The sequence below is a fragment of the Balaenoptera physalus genome (genome assembly GCF_965194825.1).
Source record: "Balaenoptera physalus genome assembly, chromosome: 18".
Lineage (NCBI taxonomy): Eukaryota > Metazoa > Chordata > Mammalia > Artiodactyla > Balaenopteridae > Balaenoptera > Balaenoptera physalus.
This window is the reverse complement of record NC_138899.1, coordinates 9,591,730-9,615,813: the sequence shown is the minus strand read 5'-3', so window position 1 is coordinate 9,615,813 and position 24,084 is coordinate 9,591,730. Positions and strand designations below refer to the sequence as shown.

The window sequence follows — 24,084 nt, the reverse complement described above, 5'->3', positions numbered from 1 at the left end:
CTCTCACAAAGCTTAGAATTTTCTGCTTTAGTTCACTTCAGGCCCAGGTGTAATCAGAAGATATTCATTCACGCATTGATTGGATGGACATGTATAAAGTAGCTCTGCTCTTGGGGAGATCACATTCATGAAACTGTTAGAGGTCAATCATAATAGCTGTGTGCTATAAAATATGACTCCTGGGCTACAATAATCTCAAGAAAGAATGTCATTATCTATCTCATCATACCCACAGTAAAACCTAACTGGAATATTAAATTGATTTGAATTGTCTTTATCTATGAAAGAGATAGGTTAAAATTCATTAATTATAATTTATATGCATTTAACAAATAATTTTTGCTCTGTTTTAATGGTTTAGGTACCTGTCACTGTGGCAGGTGTAAGTGTGATAATTCAGATGGAAATGGACTCATTTATGGTAAATTTTGTGAGTGTGATGATAGAGAATGCATAGATGATGAAACAGAAGAAATATGTGGAGGTATGTATATTAACTTTGCAGAAATTAATAAAAGTACTTGATTTTTTCACCTATTTCATTGCACTTTTTTTTCTATGAATTTCTGTGCTAAGTTTACTCATTTAAGTTGAACCTATGTTTATTTAGAATACACTTCATATAGGGAAAGTTAGACTAAGGCATTCAGAGCAAACTAGTACATCTTAAAATTTTTTTATAGATTTTGTTCTTTAACCATTATTTATTGAAGTATAGTTAATTTACAATGTTGTGTTAGTTTCAGGTGTATAGCGAAGTGATTCAGATATATATATGTGTGTGTGTATATATATATATACACACATATATATATTCCTTTTCAGATTCTTTTCCATTATAGTTATTACAAGATATTAAATATAGTTCCCTGTGCTATACAGTAGGTCCTTGTTGTTTATCAATTTTATATACAGTGGTATGTATCTGTTAATGCCTAACTCCTAATTTATCCCATCCCCTTTGGTAAAACATGTTTGTTTTCTATATCTGTGTGTCTATTTCTGTTTTGCAAATAAATTCATTTGTATAATTTTTTTAGATTCCACATATAAATGATATCATATGATATTTAGAGCAGACTAGTACTTTTTAAATGCAAAATCAGATTGTTCCTCAAGGAGAACCAGATCAATATGGCAACAGGCCAACTGCAGGGTTCTGTAGTGGTCCTAGCTGGACTCTATCTTCTCTGCTCACCTTAACTGCTTTTACTCTGCCTCTTTTATCCCAGTCTCTCCATTGCATGGTCTTTCCTGTTCTGAACCATAAAACTTTAAATAGTCTCATGTCCTACTGGGGACATTGAAGGCCAATAGGATTATTAGCCTAGAATCTATCCCTCCCCGCCACACACTTAGATAACTTTTTTCATGATTGTTTCTACAGACCACCATTACCTCAGTCCGTTTTTCTGTTGTACCAATTATTGCATGCTTGCTAATGTCAAGCACTGCAATAACTACTTCACATTCATTGGGTAACTTACCAGCATTTGGAATGACTTACCAGGGTTGAATGGGAATTTAGACTCCCGTCTGTCTGATGCCAAAGGCTGTGCTGTTGACCCCTCACCATAGAGAACTGCCCTGGAGTTTGGAGCTCCGTGAGAAAAGCCTTTCTCACCACCCGCAGTGCCCTTCCCTTCTGCTTACCTATCTGCAACCTTGTGCCCAGAGAGAGTTTCAGTCGTGCTGGCACAGGAGAGGAAAGTAAACAGCAGTGAGAATCCCTTCAGTTTAGGTAAATTCTTCTCTGCTGTTATTAAACATTTCAACCTGGTTACCTCTGGCCTCATCTCTCTATCCATCAGTAATTGCTTCTTTCATTGAAATCTGAAAAGACTCGGTGCATGGAATCCTATCCTGCATACCAGATGAGTGATCAGAGGAGTATTTTCCCTTGAAGGATCAGGAGCAAATGGGGCGAGGAGGAGCCAGAGGGCCATACAGTGTCACTAAGCTGTCCTTTTGTTTACAAAAACAAATTGTGGCTTCAATTCCTGGGGTCATCCAGATGCTCTTATTTTAGGTCAGCTTGGTTTTTTTCTCTCTGGTTTCCTTGCTGCACAACCAACCAAGATAAAACCAACAAACACGGACCTTCATTTTTCAAGCCAGTGACCTAAGCTGGGTGCTGCTCAGACAATTCTGCTAAAGGGCTCATTCCAAAATAATTAGAAAAATTAGATAAATCTACCCACAGATATTATGTATTTGTCGTGATATCTTATTTCCAATTATTACAGATCAAAAAAGAGGAAGGGAACATGTGTGGAGCCAGTGTTTTCTGATGCACACCACCAAAGCAAAGTCTATTTGCATGTGTAAATATAAACATTGAACTGGAAACAACAGGAAATGTTTAACTCTCAAGCTTTCCACTCATTATTTCCGTTGGTTTGAGGCTAAAGCAATTTCATGGTGCAAAGTCTCTGACCACAGATACTAGCACTCCAGTAAACAGCCTCTGGGGATGACCTTGACTGGGATTCTAGATTTTTCCATGTGTCATTCACATAAAACCAGTCTGTTGAGAGGTGATCCTACAGCCTAATAATGGAGCAATTCAAAAGCAGATTTTCTTACACCATTAGTTTGCACAAAGCAGAGAATGATGCTCATTGTCTGGAGTGTGTTTTGTCCTGAGGCTTATATTTTATCTCAATTATTCAGGTATGTCTTATTACAGTATTTTCATTTGAGCTATGAATATATCTGCTTAATTTTCCACCTATATCTGCATACAGTGTAGCCTTACATGATTTATCCTAGTAATCCTATTCACCTCTACCTCAATGATTTTTTAGTAAAACCCCAATTCAATGCTGAATTTTCTAAACATACAAAGAATTTGGGTTTGAAGAATGAAGGTCTATGATCATTTGTTAATCTCATGGTAAGCCTTACATAGGTAGCATCTTAAATAAATTTCCTACAATGACAGAGGAATAAATTTCTGAAGATTTCTGAGATTATAGCGGAAATTCTACTTTTTGAAGTTTTAAAAAAAACCCTGACTCCTAGGAAAAGTTGTCTTGCTTTCTTCCAGTGTAATCCTCCAGTTCCTAAGGCTTGTGATGTAATACTGGAATGTGATTTTTTTTGTGTGTGTATACATGTAGAGATATCTTGAAGTTCATAAGTAAAATGTATAGCTTTTATATTTTATTATTGATGAAATCATTTGATAGCCTTTATGTTTGCTTCAGTGAACAAATTAAAATTTGCTGTAGAAATGATCGTCTATTAGCTTAGTTTTCTGTGGCTACCCCGATTACAGCTCATTTAGACAGAAAACATGGCATGGTATGCTTGGGTCCCTGTTTCTTTCTCTCTATCTCGCTATAGCACTTTCTCTTCATCTCTCGCTCTTTCTGTCTCTCTCATGTATGCCTGCTGGCAGGAAGTTTCATCTGAGAGACAAGAATGTCATGAGACCAGAATATTCTACTGTATTTCTCCCTTCATATGTGAGTGTCTCAGACCCTACTGACACTCTTGCCATTGGCCAGATATGCCATAGTGTTTAGAAAGAAAAATAGCCTCACAATTAGTTTCCCATGGCCCTCTGGGACGATGACTGTTGGAGAGGAGAGAGGCAGGAACAAAGACTTTAGCCATAGACTCTGATAAAACATAAATTCCTATAAACCAGAAAGAATAGACTAAAACCCAAAATGGCCCTGGTTTTCATCAGATTTGCAAGAACAAGAACATACATTCATGGTTGGGTGGCATAACTACAAAAAGGGAGGATATAAAAAGTGATTTGGGATAAAAGGTATTGTCATCTTTTGGGAATTTGTAGGATTGCTGGACATGGGTGCAGGAAGCGATGATGTGACCATTCATTACAGATTGTTTGGACATAAGTACAAACAAGCAGAGTTTACAGCATGGAGGGAGCTGAAATTGTGTGGAGGCATCTGGACACAAAATGACGGGCTGTCCTTACCTAGCATTTGTATCCTCTTGACAGATAGGAGGGGAATTTGATTGTAAGACCAAGGGTCCATGGTATTTTCTTTGTAATTAGTAGTTTAAATGACTACTAAACATTGATTTCGCTGAAAACCTCTTTTCCATGTGGTAAGACACAACAGCTTGCAGGACACAGTTTAATGAAACGATGAAATATTTTCTCTGGTTTAAGAAATGCTCATTAATGATGTGCATCCAAGGAAGTATGCACCATTGCTTTCTCAATGGTGGATTTCAAATATCAAGAAATGCTCTTAGAGTGAATGCTTACATACATTTGAGTTTGATGTACACATCTGAGATCAGAACATAATAGACTTGCACAGTCTTTCATGCCATTTCTTTAAAATTCTGTCATTTTAATCAGCCACCTGGCTAGGACAAGTTAGAGGACACCTTGACTTGCTTTATGTGTGTAATTACGTAGGTATAGGCACACCTATGATGTTTTGGGGGCAAACTATAATTTGATTACTTTAAGCAAGGGCTGTGGAGCAGGTGAATTATTTCCAAAGGCAAAAATGATCACCAAGAGGTAGAAAGTTAATTCTGCTTTTAAAAGTTGCTTTTTTCCTCACCGTATAAAATTCATTTTGGGTAAAGGCCACGGAAAGTGTTACTGTGGAAACTGTTACTGCCAGGCTGGTTGGCATGGAGATAAATGCGAATTCCAGTGCGACATCACCCCCTGGGAGAGCAAGCAAAGATGCACATCTCCAGATGGCAGAGTCTGCAGTAACAGAGGTGTGTCTTTCATACTCGTTACTACGTAATTGTGAAAAAAACAAACCTCTTAATTATTAACCCAGCGTTTCTCTGTATTTCCTTCCATGTGGAAGTCATCTTTTATAGTGTTTGACTTTGATGTAAATCAACATTTCCTATACCAACAAGCTTCTCTTTCTTATTTTTTATTGGGCAGAAAGCAGAAAGATAAGAAAGTTGCTGTCATACTTTCAGCTTCACTGAACAGATAGTTAACACAGGGACTGTAATTTCTTTGGCAGCCATCCAGAAATGGCATAGTACAGGGAAAAGGCAATTCTTGTAGATACTTCTGTTGAATGTCTCTTGACTAACAGAACCATCTACAGCATGAGCATCTAATTATCCGGAGAGCATTCCAAAAAAAAACTCTCGTCTTAATTATGAGTAAATTGAAGGCTTGTGTTGCAATACAGAATTGATATGGAGTCATTTAACTTTTATATGCAATAATAAAAATGTGATATTGAACAAAATATAGCCATGTGGAATTGAGAGTGACTTAAAGCAGGAATTTAAAAAATATATTAGTATTGCTAACATATAATTTAAAGCGAGTTAACTAAGTGTTTGATATCAAATCAAATAGTTTTAAACACTTCTAGGAAAATCCTTGCAAATACTTGTTCTTTTTCCCTTTGTCAGCTGTACTGGTAGATAAAGAGCCATGTTGGACTCTTCTGACTACTTGAAGATATCAGTGAGTGGTCAATTTCCTTCTATACAGTAGTAAAAATCTAGAAAGCTGGAAACTTATTTTTTTTCATTTCTCTAAATGAATGGTACACTTTAATAGGTAATGCTTACATGATATCCTGGGCACACAACCAACTTTATCTTTTTACAGGCTGTCATAGAAGAGTGAAATGTACATAGAGGTTTCTGTACATAGAGAGAAAGGAAAGCAAAAGGCCTGACCTTGGGACCCAAATTATAAAGAAAAGTCCTCTCTTTAATTTTTGCAGAGTAGATTTGATTCTATATCATACTAATTCACCTATATTTTCCTTTAATATATAAGCTCTGCATGGGCCATGACTGCATGAATTCCCCATTGATGAACATTTAGGTCACTAGTGGTTTTTCAATAACATGAATACCATCATAGTTAATATCCCTGTATGTGTACTTTTGTGTACTTTTCCTTTCCTTTAGATATGTTAATTGAAGAGAGCTGTTATGTTATATGTAACACACATTTAAAAAGTATACGTTGTGAAATTGCCACCCAGAAAGTTGGACATTTTGTACTCCATACCCTCACCAACTCTTGATCCTAACAATCTTTTTTATTTCTGTCAATCGTATGTCTGAAATAATTTCTAACTCACTATTGTTTAAAAGTCCCTCACCCCTTCATCATGGTAGCTTGAGTGGTAAACATTTTTATGTTTATCTATCATCATAACTTCTCTCCACAGAATTTCCAATTGGTGTTCTTTGCCTTTGTCTATTTTGCTGTAGGCATATTTATCTTTAGATATGAATTCATAAGAATTGTTTATATGTTTGTGAAAGTAGCTTTGTCTTTTACATACATATGACTACTTGTTTCAGCTCTTTTTATCTATTAGTTTGTTTTTGGTGTCTTGCCCCCAACCAAAATTTTAGATTTTTATGTCGTTAAAGCTTTTTCTTTTTTCCTTTAAATAATTTGCTTTGAGGCTTTTGAATAAAAATAAATTTATTTCATATTTTATGGTTTTATTTTATATACGTAAATCTTTAATCTAGCTAGAATTTACTTTGATCTAAGAGGTAAGAAAGGGATTTAACCTTGTTTTGTTTTTTTTTCACAGTGATTAACTGGTTACCCTAAAGATGATGATTAAAATTCACACAAAGTTAATATGATTTACAACTAAGCATTTCTCCTATGCAAATCTCCAAATGACCAAAGTTGTATCTCTCCACCTACACCAATGTCCTCTGTAACCTGAGCTCATCTGATCCAGCCAACCTTACTTCTTAGTCTTCCTGAATATGCACCTTCTGTTCCAATGAGTCAGGTCCACTTGGGATCCCCACGTCCATTCCCATCCTCCTTTGCTTATTCTTGCTTTCTTGGCTTTCCTTGAGTTGTTCTACCTTCAGTCCTCCTAGAACATTTCCCGTTCTCTCTGCTTATCCAAACCATCTACCTTAATTACTTCAGCCCACACTGATTTCCCCTTCCCCAAACTCTTACAGTATTTATGTCCTAGTTTACAAAACGTTAGTACTTTAGGTGCTTGTTTGTTTTTCATTAGCGTTTTTTTGGTCAAATAAATTGTAAGCTTCTTGAGAGCAAGGATTACATCTTACGTTAATTGTGTTGGTATTATCTTTGAGTCAAACCAGCACGGTGCTCATTTCACATCCTGTGATCGCACATAAGTATAGACATAGATAATAACTTTTGTTTATTAAAGAATCTCTACTGTCAACTTTAGATGGTGTTTTCCTCTATAGAATATTTTTCCTGAATACGTGTATTTTCCAAATATAAAGCAACAACAGAAAAAAAAGAGCAATGTGTAAGATGCTTTCTCTCATGATTTTTCTTCACTAGACCCATTTAAAATTATTTTTACCCTCTAGGGATTTGTGTGTGTGGTGAATGTTCTTGCCATGACGTTGACCCGACTGGAGACTGGGGGGATATTCATGGGGACACCTGTGAGTGTGATGAAAGGGACTGCAAGTCTGTCTATGACAGATATTCTGATGACTTCTGTTCTGGTAAGTGCTTGCCTAACTCCTGTTTTTAAATAAGAAAGTAGTCATTTCCCCATTTTCAAGATTTATTCAGCTTTTCACAGAAACCATAAAAGAATGGAATGCGCCTTCTAAAGAATTCGGTATCCATAGGACTCCTAATAGCAACGTGAAAACCTGTTAGAGGAATCACACATTGGGCAAAGATTTGAGATGAAAATGCACCCACTCTCTGAAAATTAGTCTAATTCCTCACCAAGAAGAACTATTACCTCCAAGTACTGAATACTCAACTGTGAGAATACAAAGCTAGCAGACCTGACCGTGAACAGGAGAGATACCATTATGGCAGCCATAAGTACAAGACTTAGGACAATATAGTTCTCATGGATAGTTTAATGCATTGCTTCTTTGGTATGATTTATATACTAAAATTGTTCTGCAGTGCAGCCTACAATTGAATATCAATTAGTGGTTTCAAAAATTCTATTCCATGAATTTTTATGGAACAGATACTATTTTCCAGGCTCTCGATACTATTTGCCAGTGGCCTCTGAGCCACTGGTACCAGCAGTGAAGGAGACAAACATGATCCTTGACATTATGGAGCTTGTAATCTAAATGCAAAGGAAAAAAAAACACATCCTGCCAGAATTTCTAATAGTGCAAAGGAGGAAAAAAAAAAAACCAGGCAGTCAGATTTATCTGAAAAAGTGTCATTTAGCAAAAATAGAGTTACACATTTTCAGTCTGGTTATATTGGACAATCGAGAAGACAGAGACATGGGCATATACACGTCTTTATGCTTGACTGCTTGGTTGGTACAAGGATATAAAGAGGAAACGCCGCTTGTCTCCAGAAAGTTTGCCAGCAAAGGGAGATAAAAGAGCTGCCCTATTTAATTATGATTATGCAACTGCAAAGACTTCTCTGTCCTGGCTGAGGAGAGCCTGCTGCTAAAGCTTCCCATTGCAGAAGAAGTTCCCTCTTCTGATGATCCCTTGTGCTTGGGAGAATTTCCTAAACATTTTGTCCTTTGGCAGGACACACCCAAAGAAATTGAAGTATACCATGTAGCTCATGGGGACCACATTCGCAAAAAGACACTTCACAAGGCAGCAGCTTTCATTTGTGGTTCCATCCCAGGGCTCTGTGCAGTTTTTGGTGGCACTGTTTTTACTGTCCCACCCCAGGAATGGGGTCAGTCCAATGCCAAAGGCAAGGACCAAAGACTATGCCCTTTCCAGGTTTTTCTGTTATTCATTCTGGGTGAGTGTTCTTTATTATCTTCATTATCAACACCATGGGAATAAAACAGCTAACAACTATTCAGTGACTTCTGTATGCCAGACAATCTGTAAAGCACTTCCCAGATTTGCATTTATTCTTCATAAAAGACTATGACATAGGGAACATATTTATTCTCATTTTACAATTGGGGAAACTGAGGTTCAGGGAATTCCATAACCTGCTGAAGCCTCCACCACTAACAGCTAAAATCAAAATGTTAACAAGGTCTCTGAATCGGAAGAAATCTAAAGGTTCTTTCTTTACTGAATGAATCTTTGTTTAAACTTAAACTTCAATTTAATATAACCTTTATTGAGTGCTAATTATGCTATAGGCACGGTGTGAGATATTAGGGGATTAAAATATAAAAAAGCCTAGGCTCTGACCTTAAGAAATTTACTGTTTAGCAAAGAAACCTGCCACATAAACATACATTTCAATATACTATGGTGTGGGAGATTGGCATATTCATGCATATGTTTACTTATACTGGGGCGTAGCAATGAACACAACAGATAAAATTCCTCTCCTTGGGGAGTTTACATCCTGGTGGGCCTGGAGAGACAAAAAACAAACAAAATGTATAGTAGGTCAGTGCTATATATTTTCATGGCCATTGTGCTATAGACTAAAATGAGCAGAGAAGGGGGTTGAGAATCTCGGGGCATGGGCTTGTTTGACATTTTAATTAGGAGGGTGAGGCTCTTCACAAAGGTGGTGATGTATGACATGCATCACATGATGCTTTTGGGTCACTGTGCACGTACAGTTCTGCCCTAAAGGGTAGGTTTATGGGTCAAGAGGGATGAGATGGGCATCCCAGGCAGAGGGGAAAGAGGCATAAGATCTGTGCAGGGGCCTAGAATCAATTTGGTTATTACCAGAATGTACAAGTAATGAAGGGTGAAGCTAGCAAGAAATAAGGACTGAAGGACTTTTTACCTTGCTGCTGAACTAGACTCTGTTCTAAAGGCAATGCTAGTGATGGTTTTAGGCAGTGGAGTGCTGTAGTCACCAGGTTTCTAGTCTGGCTGTCTGGGTAAATGTTGGTGCCGTTTACTGAAATGGAGAATATAGAAGAACGCTGTCAAATTCGTTTCTAGACATATCAGGCATAGAGGACCAATGGCAAACCAAAGCCGATCATTTTTTTCAGCCTGTTGAATCTGCGACTCTGAAGGATCAGGGCTGAACATGAGAATTTATAGATTCATAAATACTGAGTTGTCAGGAAAAAACTATACCGGGGCTCAGGGAACACCATTTAAGATTGTCATTTTAAGATTGTGTGATAAAACATGAATTCACATAAATTAAAATAGGAAAATAAAGAGGTAATCAGAATACATATAAAAATCATAACTTTGTGATTTTCTGATAGGATGCTTTTTTTTTTTTAAACATAGGGAACACTCTTTCTTGTTAAACCCAAGATCCTGATTTTGGAGTGGGGTTGGAAAATTCAAAATGACTACATCATAGTGATAATTCAGGGTCATGTGAGCTAGTCCATCTCACCGTGAGGAGTAGGGCCATGGGGTGAAGATGGGCATTGACACTTAGGCTGACACTTGGATCCTTTTATAAGCTCACAATTCCTGATGCACGGTATTTAGGCTTAGAGTTACTACCATAGGTGGGGCAGGTGAAAGCCATTGAGGAGGTCTCCTTGGAATCTGAAATTTTCCACTTCATCTAATCCATCCCTCCTTCCTGCTCCCTATTTTCTTCTTTCTCACATTTTCCATTCTTCCCTATGCTAGAAGGTTATAGAGAAAGTTAAGTGATTGGGCAGTTATGGTTGCGTGGTTGGTGGAGTTTCTCATGGGAAGAGTTTAGGAGAGAATTTGTACGTGGTCTCTATGCCCTGGGTGTAGACAGGTAGGGGTGGGAAGAGGTGATGGGGTAATAGGCTGTGATTTGAGCAATAAAACATCAGGCTGTGATTATGATTTTTTAAATTTATTTGTTGAAGTGAATTAAATGTGGACAGTTCTCCACAGCCTGTCTCCCAGACTTAAAATGAGAAATTTAGGAAAGAAGAAACACATTGACAGAGATCCTGCTCTGTTAGATACCCATCAAGTTCGTTCACACACCTCATTCCATTTTATGTTCTCCCTAACTCAGAGAAGGAGACCTGATTATCCACATTTTTTTTCTTATCCACATTTTAACAGAAGAGGAAATGTTCAAAGAAATTAAGCAACTTGACAAAGTTCACACTGCCCTTAAGTGTCATCTGAAAACACATTACACGAGCCTAAGTACTCATGTAATTTAATCTCCGAGTGATGCAAATAAAATTCTTCAATTTTACTTTATTTTGGTAAGGAAGAGCTGTCCTCTGGATGCTCAAAATTCTTATAAAACGAAGCTTCTCTGAACATTATTCTGATCTGGGGCAGGCATCAGTCTCTGGAGTATTTCTTCATTCCCACTATATCTGTAGAATTCCATATATGATGCTTAGTAAATTATTAGTCTTCACAGTTTTCCTAATTGCCTGTCGAAGTTGCACCACAGGAAGGGAGCCATGCAGTTGATTACTGAGTGTGTTAATACCTTAGTGATATAAGACGGAAGTACCCCAAGTACGTGGATATTATCTAGTGATTTATGCCAGTCTGGAGTGTAATAAGGCTCAGATGAAATGCAGCTTTATTTTTAGTTCACATTCTTGCCCTCCTGAGAGTGCTGAGCTTATTTAAGTCCAAGGGAAATCTCCCATTGGATTATAGTTGTCTTGTTTAATTGACCTCATTTTATTCATTCATTCCCACTGTATCCATTCATCTATTCAAAAATGCACTTAAATGTAAATATTTTGTGCCTAAGGCATCATGGGTATAGGGGATGGGATACAATTTTGAAACATGTTCCCTGCTTCCAAATAAATCAGTTGTATTCATTTTTTCTTTCACTCCTAAATGTTATTCACTGACACATGAATTCATCCATACACAAACATGACTCATATACCCACAAAAATACACACACACACACACACACACACACACACACGGCTCAAAGATGATACTATTGACAAATTTTGAGTGTGACTAAAATGGCAGGGGCATGACCAGCCATCCTGAAGTGTACCAACTGCTCTGTTACTTCGATTCTATGAGCTGCTCCCCTGAATTGACTTTCTGATTAGGAAATAACTTCCTTATTCCTAATGGCTGTTTATCACTCTGGTCTATTTCCCTAAATCCCTTAATAGGAAAAATATGCTGCAGTGTGACTTTCCACTTTTTCAGCTTGTTCCTGCCTATCAAAATGATGAAAATACAAAGTTAGTCCTGGCTTAGAGTTCCCTTGGTTTGGAAAGTGGAATCATTTGATAGAACCATATTACGTGGGGAAATTCGTCTTTGTGGATTACCAAAGCATTAAAATGGAAAGAAACTGAAGGAAATGATTACGTATATTCAGTTTCCATTGTCTTGAAAGGGAAAATAATATATCAAATGGATTTTAGAAAAAATATCAAGTACTAGTTAGATCTGACTTATCCCCCCCAACTTTTTTCTCTTGATGGTCTTCATATTACTTTGTAGGAAGCTACTTGTAAATATCAGATTCCAGTTCATGAGCATTTTTTGATCATTTTTAAGGTAAGAAATATCCTCTGTGGAAGAAGAAATAAGTTTTGGTGTCAACATGCTCTCCTATAATGTCCTGAGAGCCTTTAAAGCTCAACACGGCCGTGATGCCACTTGATGTGTCTCTTGCTGCCAAATTCCTGCCCTTGTGATACAGTTCAGGCTGTGATCCCATTTACATACCAAAATTAGACACCATGTTGTTCTTCCAATGTCATGGATGTGTGTGTGTGTGTGTTTTCAAAGGATGCTCATAGGTCTTTTGAAAGCAATTCTCTAATGTATGTTCCTCATATTTGCTATCAGGGATAAACAATAACATTCTGTACCTTTCATCTCTATTTTGTCGATCCTCTGCCTACAGAGTTTAAAGGAATCCTTGTTAGAATCAATGACATTAACTCCTGCAGACCAAATATATGTGTACATATACACACCTAGATTTGACAAACTAGCATTGAAGCATGACATTTCAGATCAGTGTGGTAAAATTCACTTCTAGTTCTCTCATTTTCAAGATAAAGTGAGATGAAGGCCAGAAAGATGAACTAGTGACACATTTATTTATTTATTTATTTAATTTTTAACATCTTTAATGGTGTATAATTGCTTTACAATGATGTGTTAGTTTCTGCTGTATAACAAAGTGAATCAGCTATACATATACATACATCCCCATATCTCCTCCCTCTTGCCTCTCCCTCCCACCCTCCCTGTCCCACCCCTCTAGGTGGTCGCAAAGCACCGAGCTGATCTCCCTGTGCTATGCGGCTGCTTCCCACTAGCTATCTATTTTACACTTGGTAGTGTATATATGTCCATGCCACTCTCTCACTTCGTCCCAGCTTTCCCTTCCCCCTCCCCGTGTCCTCAAGTCCATTCTCTACGTCTGTGTCTTTATTCCTGTCCTGCCCCTAGGTTCTTCATAACCTTTTTTTTTTAGATTCCATACATATGTGTTAGGATACGGTATTTGTTTTTCTCTTTCTGACTTACTTCACTCTGTATGACAGACTCTAGGTCCATCCACCTTAGTGACACATTTAGATGGAAGACACAGGCCTCCTAATTTCTTCACTTATGCTTTTTTTCCCTACTTGTTTAGGAAAGACCTTGATATAGTATGTTATGGCAGTCTAAAGGATTTTCATGCTAAGTAGATTTTATCATTTCTAAACTCTATAAATCAAAACCAAGCATTTTCATCTTCATTTTATCGCTATAAAATGATTCCTTCTCTCTCTCTCTTTGGCATAACTTTTATGCTGGAATTGAGAAACTTGTGACCTCAGAAAAGAAATTGCAGTTTCAATTTTTGATTTCCTGCCTTTTCTGAAAGGCTAAATACCTGCTTCAGAATCTGGTATCAATACATTGCATTTCTAACTGATTTTCCTAACTCCACTGATAAAGCACCATGAAGAATTTTATAGAAAAAGTACAGTTTCATTTAAAGTGGGATCCATAACATGTTTTTGACAACGTGTGACTTTGAGTTATTAAAAGATGTAGAACATATTTAATTTTGTTACTGTGAAAGTAAAGTTATGTTTACGTTTTAACTTGTCAAATTAATCTCTGATCAACATTTAGATTAGGCAGTATCACTGTCGATACTATTTTTCATCATGCTAGACTAGTTATTTAAACCTTTTCTCTGTTACTTTTACATTTGCTTCTTCTGTGATCTTCATTGGGGCATTTGATTTAGGTATTCCTACTTTCCCAAAACAATGAAACCTTCAAAAACACTCTATATGCCACTATTTCATCATTTAACCTGGTTGCCATATATTCACTGACTCTCAGGAATTTCATTATGGATGGTTTGCTTTAAGTCATCCGTATTTTCATAACCCTTCTTTCCTCAGCTTGAACTTGTTCAGTGGATGTTGGCTTCTAATGGCAAAGTGTAGAAGACACATAAGTGGATGATTTGAGGAGGAGCAGCGGCCTTCCTGAACTAGACGATGTTCTCCCACTTTGACACTTTCCTATTCAAAGGCCAAACCTTTTATCCCAAGCCAAACACAGCAATGACACAATCTCATCAGTTCTTTCCAGTGTGTACACAATTGACTGCAGCTGTTTTTGAGAGCGTCTTTTGATCAAATGAAGCAGGGGCTGGGGTACAAGGCTGAGGCAGAAGCACGGACGTTAGGGATCATCACACGCATGGTAAAAGTGAGAACACTCTTTATATCCTCTTCCCAACTTTCTTTGGAGTTGGTGATGCCTGGAGGTGACGCGGACACTCATAGGAGTAATCCTTGAGAATGTTCGTGATGCTGCATTAAATGCACAGGGAGTAGAGCTGAAGACCTTACAGGCCACATTTCCCCCTGGAGTTTGTAGTAGTGCACAGAAATAGCAAAGGGATAGAAAAGTGAAGCTGCATAACATTAGGGGGCAAAAGCACAGAGATTAAAGACTGAATGAGGAAAATAGAACAAAAAGAAAACAGAGTGAATATGAGGGCAGAAAGGGGAAAGACTTGCAGAGATTTCTTCTAGCTAGCGCATCTGTACATTTTGCAAAATTTGCTGAAGCACCCACAATTAATCTGACTTCTTTTGATATTAACTGGACCAGATTTTAATTCTAAAAATCTCTATTGATAGCTTCTGACCATCTTCACGGATTTGTTCTATGCCACCACAGTTTTTTCTTAATGTTGACATGTGAATGAACCTCAGATAGAAGGTAATGGCTGCTCTTACACCAACTACAGAACTTGAGAACGTTCTCCCTTCCGTCCCCGTCTCCCTCCTCACAGGTTCCTACTTTATTCCACGTGCCAAGGGATCAGGACCTTCACTGCCTGTGAATTCCAGGCACCTGCAGCAGCAGGTGGCATCCTCTCGGGTAGTTACAGATTTCCTGGCATCCTCACCTACTGGATGTTTTGTTCTAACTTTCACAGCTATTTTAAAGTTTCAAGAGTAAAGCTTTTTTCCCCATTCAATCTAACTCTGTTTTTCAGTTTTATTGTTGAAGTGTCAACTTGTCTTCCACAAATGGCAGCATGTTTTGTACTTTGTCCAGCATCCTCATGGCAGATCTAACTGCCCTTGAAATGAAACCTCTTGTCTCCAAGAATTTCAAAGCCACTGGCTCCCATAAAACAGCAGAATTGATTGTACTTTAAACATTAAAGATTTTGTGTTTAAAACTGTTTTTTATCTATGCATTTGCAACATAGCTCTGTTTGCAAATTTTGCTCTAAATTATTGGGTTGGCCAAAAAGTTCATTTGGGTTTTTCTGTAAGATGTTAAGGGAAAACCCAGACGAACTTTTTGGCCAACCCGATACACGAGGATTGGGAAGATGGGTAGGAACGGAACTTCTTAAGCCAGGATAAATGGCAAGAAGCCATGGAACCCAACAATCTCTGAGATATAATTGCTAGTAAGTTAAACTATTGTAATAAAAATTCTTATATTTGAAGGTCTAAATGATCATAGTCACGTAATACGTATTTATTAGCAATCAAAACTTTTTTCCCTTAAAATGATGAGCTCTAAGGCAAAGTATTAGTATTAACAGCAATTTGTTGTATAGACTTTGTTACATAGTAGGTGCTCAATAAATGTGCATTGAATTGAATTTAATGTTAAATGAGAGATGTGGACTCTGTGATCCTTAATAGCTCATCCTACTTTGACCTATGATTTTATGATTTGTTCCATGAAGAACCAGGTTTATAGATAGTGAAAAGCTTCCTGATAGGTGGATTGTCCAATACTTCAAACTCAAAAGATGGACATCTGACCATAGACCTCATGGAATACTGATAAAACAGACCAGTCTTCCCTAAAGACTGGTCCATACCAGTTTCCATATTGTGTGATATATATTAATATCAGATGCCAAATACAAAATAGCAGGGATTGTTATTCATTAGCATTATATTTGATTTACTTAAAGAAAGTGTAATTCCACTTCCTTTAAAATTCTTCATGCATTTTTGGAGAAATTATAGAAATCTACTTTACATTGCATCTGTAATAATGAGTATCTGAATGGTTATTAGGAGTTAGGAAAAGCTCAGCTAAATTATCGTGCTTTCCTTTCCTTTCTATCCCTACTTGGTTGTATATGTGGGCTCAAGTGAATAAAAATAAAAATTACTCACTTTTATGTAGCATTTTAAGATATATTATGTACTTCCTGATAAATGTGGATAGATAATCCGATTTAAAATGAAGAACTAAACCTCAACGAGGTTGTCATTTGAGCAGCCCTACTCTGTAGGGAGCAAGGTCAGGATCTGAACCTACTTATTTGATTGATAACCTGGTCTATTTTATGCTATACCATATCAGTACTTATCACAGTTCTTTACAGGCTCTGTGCCCATGTAAATTTAATATCTTTCCTGACCTCTTTTGTGTATAGGAAATTAGTCTTCAAGGGTTGCAAACTCCACACAGGTTACTGGTTTCAAGCTAAGGGTCTATAGGCTAAGCATGTAGTGTGTAGTAAAAAGATAATGAAAATAAAGTGTGAGGGACTCCAGAAACTAAGACCCTGTTTCAAAAACAAATTGTTTTCCATTTCCTATGGCTCTCCTCCACGTGAATTAATTGCCCAATCCATCAAATCCTCCTTTTAGGCCCCAGCAGACTAATTCAGTCTCATGCCCTTAGATTTTTTGAACGATTCAAGCTGATAGCCCTATGAACCGGTTTATCTGATCCGGAGTTGTTGCTTTTCTTTCCCCGTAATCAATCAATATACCTAGATCAGGTATTTAAGAACATTGAGAAAAATGGGCTTTTGCCTTAATGTTTTATATTGTGCTTAATTGAGATCGTGACTCATTTGTGACATTCACTGTTGAAATGAAAGTTAATTCTGACTTTGGTATATTTTTCTCATATACATGTGCATATATATATATATATATATGGCTCATAAATACAATAACATATATATATTATCACTCCCATTGTGAAGGTCACGGGCAGTGTAACTGTGGAAGATGTGACTGCAAAGTAGGCTGGTATGGGAAAGAGTGCGAGCACCCACTTTCCTGCCCGCTGTCAGCTGAGGAGAGCATCAAGAAATGCCAGGGAAGCTCTGCTCTGCCTTGCTCTGGAAGGGGTAAGTGAGGGTCTCAGGCCTTGCGACCCATCGCCTCGTGTGAGTCAGATGAATTCAGTTCGCATGTATCTCATTTAAAAGGTAGCTGAGATTCCTGAATGAGGAAAGGTTAGTCTTTTCAGAACTAATAATGACTCCAATACCCACGAGTGAAAGTACGTGGAGAAATATAATCTCATTCTTTCTCCCTCTCTGTCTCACACACACACACACACACACACACACACCCCCATCAGTCTACTTTAGCTCTGAGGTCTGTTCAGTTTCTATTCAGTTCAATGCTACATTAAAAAAGAAAAGAACAGTTTGGGTATTTGCTCAGAGCTTTCTCAATAAGATCACCTAATTGTCCACTGACATTTCTGAAACTTAATAACATCCTATTGATTTGTACGTGTTGGCTTTTGAAAAAGTATTGTGTAGACAGATAGCTTGGAATAAGCTTTTCTTGTCTTAGACGGCGTGTAGCCTCAGGTGTGCTCTGGGTATCAGATCAGTACAAATTGGAGGAGAAGGAAGAATTCATCTAGGGGAAAGCTGGTTTCATTCTTTTTGATTTATCAAAATAAGAAATACAATTTCTACTCTCACATGAAAATGGCAAAGTTAATGTGAAATTTGCTTTCAGAGGAACTGGTAATTGAAGTTATTACAAATTTCATTCATGAAAGAGGAAAAGGAGAAAGATTTCCTTTAATCTGAATGTTAGATCAGAAATTTAATTTTATGTTGCAGGGTAATTTTTTTTTGAAAAATGAATTTTTTAATTGAGATATAATTCAAATGTCATAAAATTCACTCTTTTAAAGTATACAACTTAGTGGGTTTTTTTTTAGTATATTCACAGAATTACCCAACCATCACCACTGCCTCATTCCTAAACGTTTTTGTCATCACAGAAAGAAACTCTGTACCCTTCCTGGGCACTCCCCATTATCCTCTCCGCTCAGCCCCTAGAAACCATTCATCTACTTCCTGTCTCTGTGGATTTGCCTAATCTGGATATTTCACATATAAATATGAAATATGTGTTCTTTTTGCTCCTGTTTTTTTTTCACTTAGCTTAATGTTTTCAATGTTGTAACATGTGTCAGTACTTCATTCATTTTATGGCTGAGTAATATTCGTTTGTATGGATATACCACATTTGTTCATCCACTCATCTGTTAATGAACGTTTGGGTTGTTTCTACTTTTTGGCCATCGTAAATAATGTTCTGTGCATATTTATGTACAAGTTTTTGTGTGGACATGTGCTTTTGATTTCTCTTGGTTATCTACCCGTGAGGGGAATTGCTGGGTCATATGGTAACTCTATGTTTAACTTTTTGAGGTACCACAAAACTATCTTTAAAGTGACTACACCATTTTACATTCCCTCCAGAAGTGTATGAAGGTTCCAATTTCTCCACATCCTCACCATTATTTGTTATCATATGTCTTTTTCATTACTTATACTTTTTTTTGGGGGGGGGGACAGAAAACTCCCAAAGTCTCCAAGATTATTTGTAACATAGTATTCTCTCATACTCTGATATTCATCCTTCATGATTATAAGGAGGAGGGTAAGATATGGGTAGAAGGAATTTTTAATTTCAGAAGCATTTCTGAATTGCCCCATCTTTCATTAATACTCCCAGGCTGGAAGCAATGTTCTACCAGTGTTAGTAAAATATTGTGATTATAGTGCTTGAGTAAGCCTATTATGCTCTTAAAATAACAAAGACTAAAAATCAGTATTCCTTGGACTACTGGTATTATTTACTGCTAAAAATAACAAATTATAGGACTTCCCTGGTGGCACAGTGGTTAAGAATCCACCTGCCAATGCAGGGGACACGGGTTCAAGCCCTGGTCCAGGAAGATCCCACATGCTGCGGAGCAACTAAGCCCCTGCGCCACAACTACTGAGCCTGCACTCTAGAGCCCACGAGCCACAACTACAGAGCCCACATGCTGCAACTACTGAAGCCCACGTGCCTAGAACCTGTGTTCCGCAACAAGAGAAGCCACTGCAATGAGAAGTCCACGCACCGCAACAAATAGTAGCCCCTGCTCGCTGCAACTAGAGAAAGCCTGCGCGCAGCAATGAACACCCAACGCAGCCAAAAATAAATAAATAAATACATTTATTTAAAAAAATAAATAAAAATAAATTATACGATGGAAAAATTTTAAAAGCATATAAAATATATCTCAAACATAGAAAATGACTTTAAGTAGATATATATATACACACACATATATGTGTATATATATATTTGCCAGTGGTTTCTCATTTGTCTTGAAATTTTTTTATATGATGCTAGTGCAAGAGAATTATTTGTGGACTTTATATATCAATGTTTAATAAACTCTGACAGACACATATTTGTCTCCTACCTTTCTAGAGATTTATTAAGTTACTTAGCTACCATTTTTAAGCAATAGCTTATATTTAAAGTTTATTTTATTAAAAAGGTGTTGATATGTATAGAATTGTATTTTTTATTTTTTTGTAATTCATTCAAGCCTTTTGAAGCACTTTCCAGATAAATATAAGCTTCTCTAGTTTCCTCACAGGGAAACGGAAGTATTGATGAGTGAAGTGATTTTCCAAGGAACTGTAACAAAATATAAGAACTTTGAGAATGAAGACCAAGGATTTATGACAGGCAGTCCAGTGCTCGGACCAGTGGTCAGAGACTTCCTTTTTCATAGGGCTACATCTGCAAACTCCTGGGCACTGGAGGTCTTAAAGCAAACGGCCAATATGAAAACTTCCAAAGGATTAGTTTTGCGATTTATGAAGGACGACTGCAGCTGTGGTTACATGAGTGAGGAAAGCAATTACAAGGCTCATCGGTTCTCCAGCCGGAGAGCCTCAGCAGCTCGCTAGCTGGGGCCAAGGAAAAAAAACAGTTCTCCTGGTGGCATTAAATCAGATTACTTCCTTGTGCTGCTGATGACTAAGTGTGATCATTACGTCTTAAAGGTAGGGGAATCATTTAGAGGATCTTTTAAATTCTCTGTTAATTCCTGTGATTCCTTGATTTCTGTCCCTTCATTTAGTTAGATGGCTCTCATAAAGACAATATCGATGTACAGTGATTCATCCTGCTCCTGGGGTTGGAAGGTGGGGCACAGCTTTCTCAATGCTCCTATCAATGTTCTGCTCAAAAATTTTAAATGGCTTATGATAGTCTACACATTAGTTTTACACTCTTCTTGATTCAAAATGCATTTTTATTATTATTGAGGTTCTCCTCAGTATGTGTCTAGCTTTGGCCAGAAAACGTGAGCAAAATGTGTCACTTCGGAGCAGACGTTGAGGCAATGAGAGATTTGCCATTCTCTCTTTTTCCCTGGCAAGGGGATCTGAAGTTTGAGATGGTGGCAGATCCATTAGCCTGGGTCTCTGAATGAGGATGGTCAGCAGAAACCTCTGCTGACCCACCGAGGTTCTGTCACACGAGTGAGAAATAAACCTTTGTTGTTTTAAGCAGCTGAGGTATTGGGGTTGTTTGTTATGGCTGCAGAACTCTTGACTCATACTCTCTTCTGCATACAAAATAAGGGAACACAGCTAAAGCAAAGCAAACAAACAAGCAAACGCAACAAAAATCACACTCAATCCAAAGAGATAGGCATAAAAAAGTTGAGGCTTATAACTATATATGTATATCGCATCAGTATCAATCTCTAAATCAACATAAATATCTATATATTTTATAAATGATGTTTTTATACAATTCCATCGACATTTATGTGCACTTATTCGACAAGTTAAATGCTAAGAGCACTGAATGCATTATCTTTTTTAATATTCCCCAAACACAATGAGATAGGAAGAAATATAATTCTTCTTTTTTACAAAAGAAGAAATTGGAAATTTGAGCAGTTTGCTATCTTACATAGTAGGTGCCAGAGGTACAACTTTTAATAGAAACTTTTAATACAGGCCCTCTGATGCCAGAGCTGTTATCTTAGGTAATTTACTAACATGCCACAATTTGTTAACGTGTTCTTTTAACATGTCAATTTTCTGAACAACTTGTCATGAATATATTTTCTTGTTTTAAATATTCTTCTGCAAAATTATTGATATGGCTGCATAGTATTCCATAATATGGTTATAGCAAAAGAATTTAATCAACCCTCTTTTATTAGACATCTAAATTGTCTCTTATTTTATTCAAGTTATAAATGTTATAATTTACATTCTTGAAGTGTAATATTTGCATAAATCCTAAGTATTAATTCTTAGATATAGATTGTATAGATCTAAATGAATAAAAATATATTAAAACTTTTTAATAAAAAAATTGCCCAAACAATTTATAGTCTCTAGAAAAATTGTTCCAGTATACCCTCCTACCAGGAGTGGAAGAGGGGTTGGTTCCCTTTGCCCACCAATAGTGACAATTTTAAATAAATAGTTCGCTTTTCTTGGTGTATTTTGCTCTTCGTGTTGTAAATTTTTACTTTATCAAACTCCTTTCATTGACTTCTGTAATCATCAAAACAAATGATTTATCTGCAGGCATTAATATTCAGAAGCTTGTGTGTGCAGTATTTGCCTTCTTTGATCATCATTTGTCCTTATGTCTAAGTCATCTTTTTGTTTGGTGTTGCACTCCCGTGTGTTTTTGTTGTCTGTCCTCTGTGCCCTTTGGTTTTCTTTCATCAGACTTGTTCTAAGAGGTATTCCATATGATTTGGTCCTTCAACAAACATACCCATACACCTCCACAAGGGGAGATGTGGAGAAGAAGAATGACAAATTGAAGCTAATTATTTAATATTGTAGCTTCCAGAAAATAGGAACCATGTCCTCATTTTTATCAATTAGTATGCTTTAATTAATTAATTAAGCAAGTTGGTTCAATTCCTCACCTAGGAACGTACTTTCAAAGAATGATAGCATGCCAAATTCTCACCATCTGGAGATTTTTCATTTAAGCCGTAATTTATCTCTCCTTTTTAGTGGCAAAGCACACCTTTAAATTCTTTTGCTTTTATTAATCAGAGAAGTTTTCTATGATGCATGTATTTTTTTAACCTACGTGTTTTTTACTCAATGTGATTTTTTGGGCAACTAAATCATTTTTCTTATTCATGTATACAGAGATATAATTATTATTTGGAACATAATTTTTTTTTTTAATTGGAAGTCCTCTAAAATTTTTTAAAAACTTTTTTGGGAGGAGAGTCTTTTAAGTTTTTTTCAATTTTTATCAGCTTTATTGATATACAAAATTATAATTGATATACAAAAACTGCATATATTTAATGTATACAATCTGATGAATTTGGACATGTGTATACACCTGTGATGCCATCACCACAATTAGGGTGATAAGCATATCCATTACCTCCAAAAATGTCCTTGTATCCCTTTGCTTTTGTGTGTATGTATGTGCATGTGTGTAAGCATGCTTAACACAAGAGAGATATAAAATAGTCACACCTATAGAAACAGAAAATAGAATGGTGGTGGCCAGGGATGGGGAAAGGAGGAAATGGGGAAGTTGTTATTCAATGGGTATAAGTGTCAATTATACATGATGAATAAGGTCTAGAGATCTGCTATACTACAGAGTGCCTATAGTTAAACAATTTTAACTTTGTGTGGTTTTGTGGACTGAAAAACATTTTTTAAATTAATTTAAAAAATTGTTGGCTGTGTTGAGTCTTTGTTGCTGCGTGTGGGCTTTCTCTAGTTGCGGCGAGTGGGAGCTACTCTTCGTTGTGGTGCGCGGGCTTCTCATTGCAGTGGCTTCTCTTGTTGCGGAGCACAGGCTCTAGGTGCGCGGGCTTCAGTAGTTGTGGCTCACAGGCTCAGTAGTTGTGGCTCGCGGACTCTAGAGCACAGGCTCAGTAGTTGTGGCTCACGGGGTTTAGTTGCTCCGCGGCATGTGGGATCTTCCTGGACCAGGGCTCAAACCCGTGTCCCCTGCATTGGCAGGCGGATTCTTAACCACTGTGCCACCAGGGAAGTCCCCTGAAAAATTTAAGAGGATAGACCTCCAAACATTTTAGATTAAGTACAACACCACCTAGCGTGATTTTGATTATATTTTTAAAATCCTCAGTGGCCTAATTAGATATCTTGTTGTAAGTTAACTGAAGTGGGAAATGTGTAGAGTTTTCAAGAGGCAAGGGAACCCGCTGTGTTCTTCCAGTAGTCCTTCGAGAAGGAGAGTGGGATTCAGATTTCCTCTCTTCTAGGCGTTCAGATTGATTGATCCACCCCATCTGTCAGTGCTTGAGAACCCTGGAATAGTGATACACTGAATTATGACCTTTCAAACGTAGTTGTTAAGGATCACATCCAAAGAAGATGAAGAAATGACCCTGTAAAATTAACTTCTTTACTCTTCCTTATCCAGAAAGAATCATCCTGCTCTCAGTGATGCACAGAATGGGGATAATATCAGTGAATTGGGAAATCATGTCAGAAGCAAAAGTCCATATTTTGTATAGACATTAAATGATGAGAAATCAGCCTGTGGATCCCAGGGAGTCTTCTATGGATCTCTGAGCACATCTTAAACTTACCGTGCTCTCTGTTATGGCTTTTATGTGCTCTATTATCGTGGAATAACCCACAATAGAAAGATGGTATCTAGGAAGAGAAAAGCCTGTTTGTTATTT

General features: G+C 37.1%; 1 protein-coding gene across 1 annotated transcript in view; it reads left to right on the top strand.

Annotated features, from left to right (window-relative positions):
- ITGBL1 (integrin subunit beta like 1) overlaps positions 1-24,084 on the top strand; it is a 206,003-nt gene that overhangs the window by 98,298 nt on the left and 83,621 nt on the right. The window contains exons 4-7 of the mRNA XM_082434660.1: positions 362-484; positions 4,585-4,725; positions 7,327-7,467; positions 17,303-17,449. Of these exons, the coding sequence (XP_082290786.1) occupies positions 362-484; positions 4,585-4,725; positions 7,327-7,467; positions 17,303-17,449 (552 nt within the window). The remainder of the gene's footprint in view (positions 1-361; positions 485-4,584; positions 4,726-7,326; positions 7,468-17,302; positions 17,450-24,084) is intronic.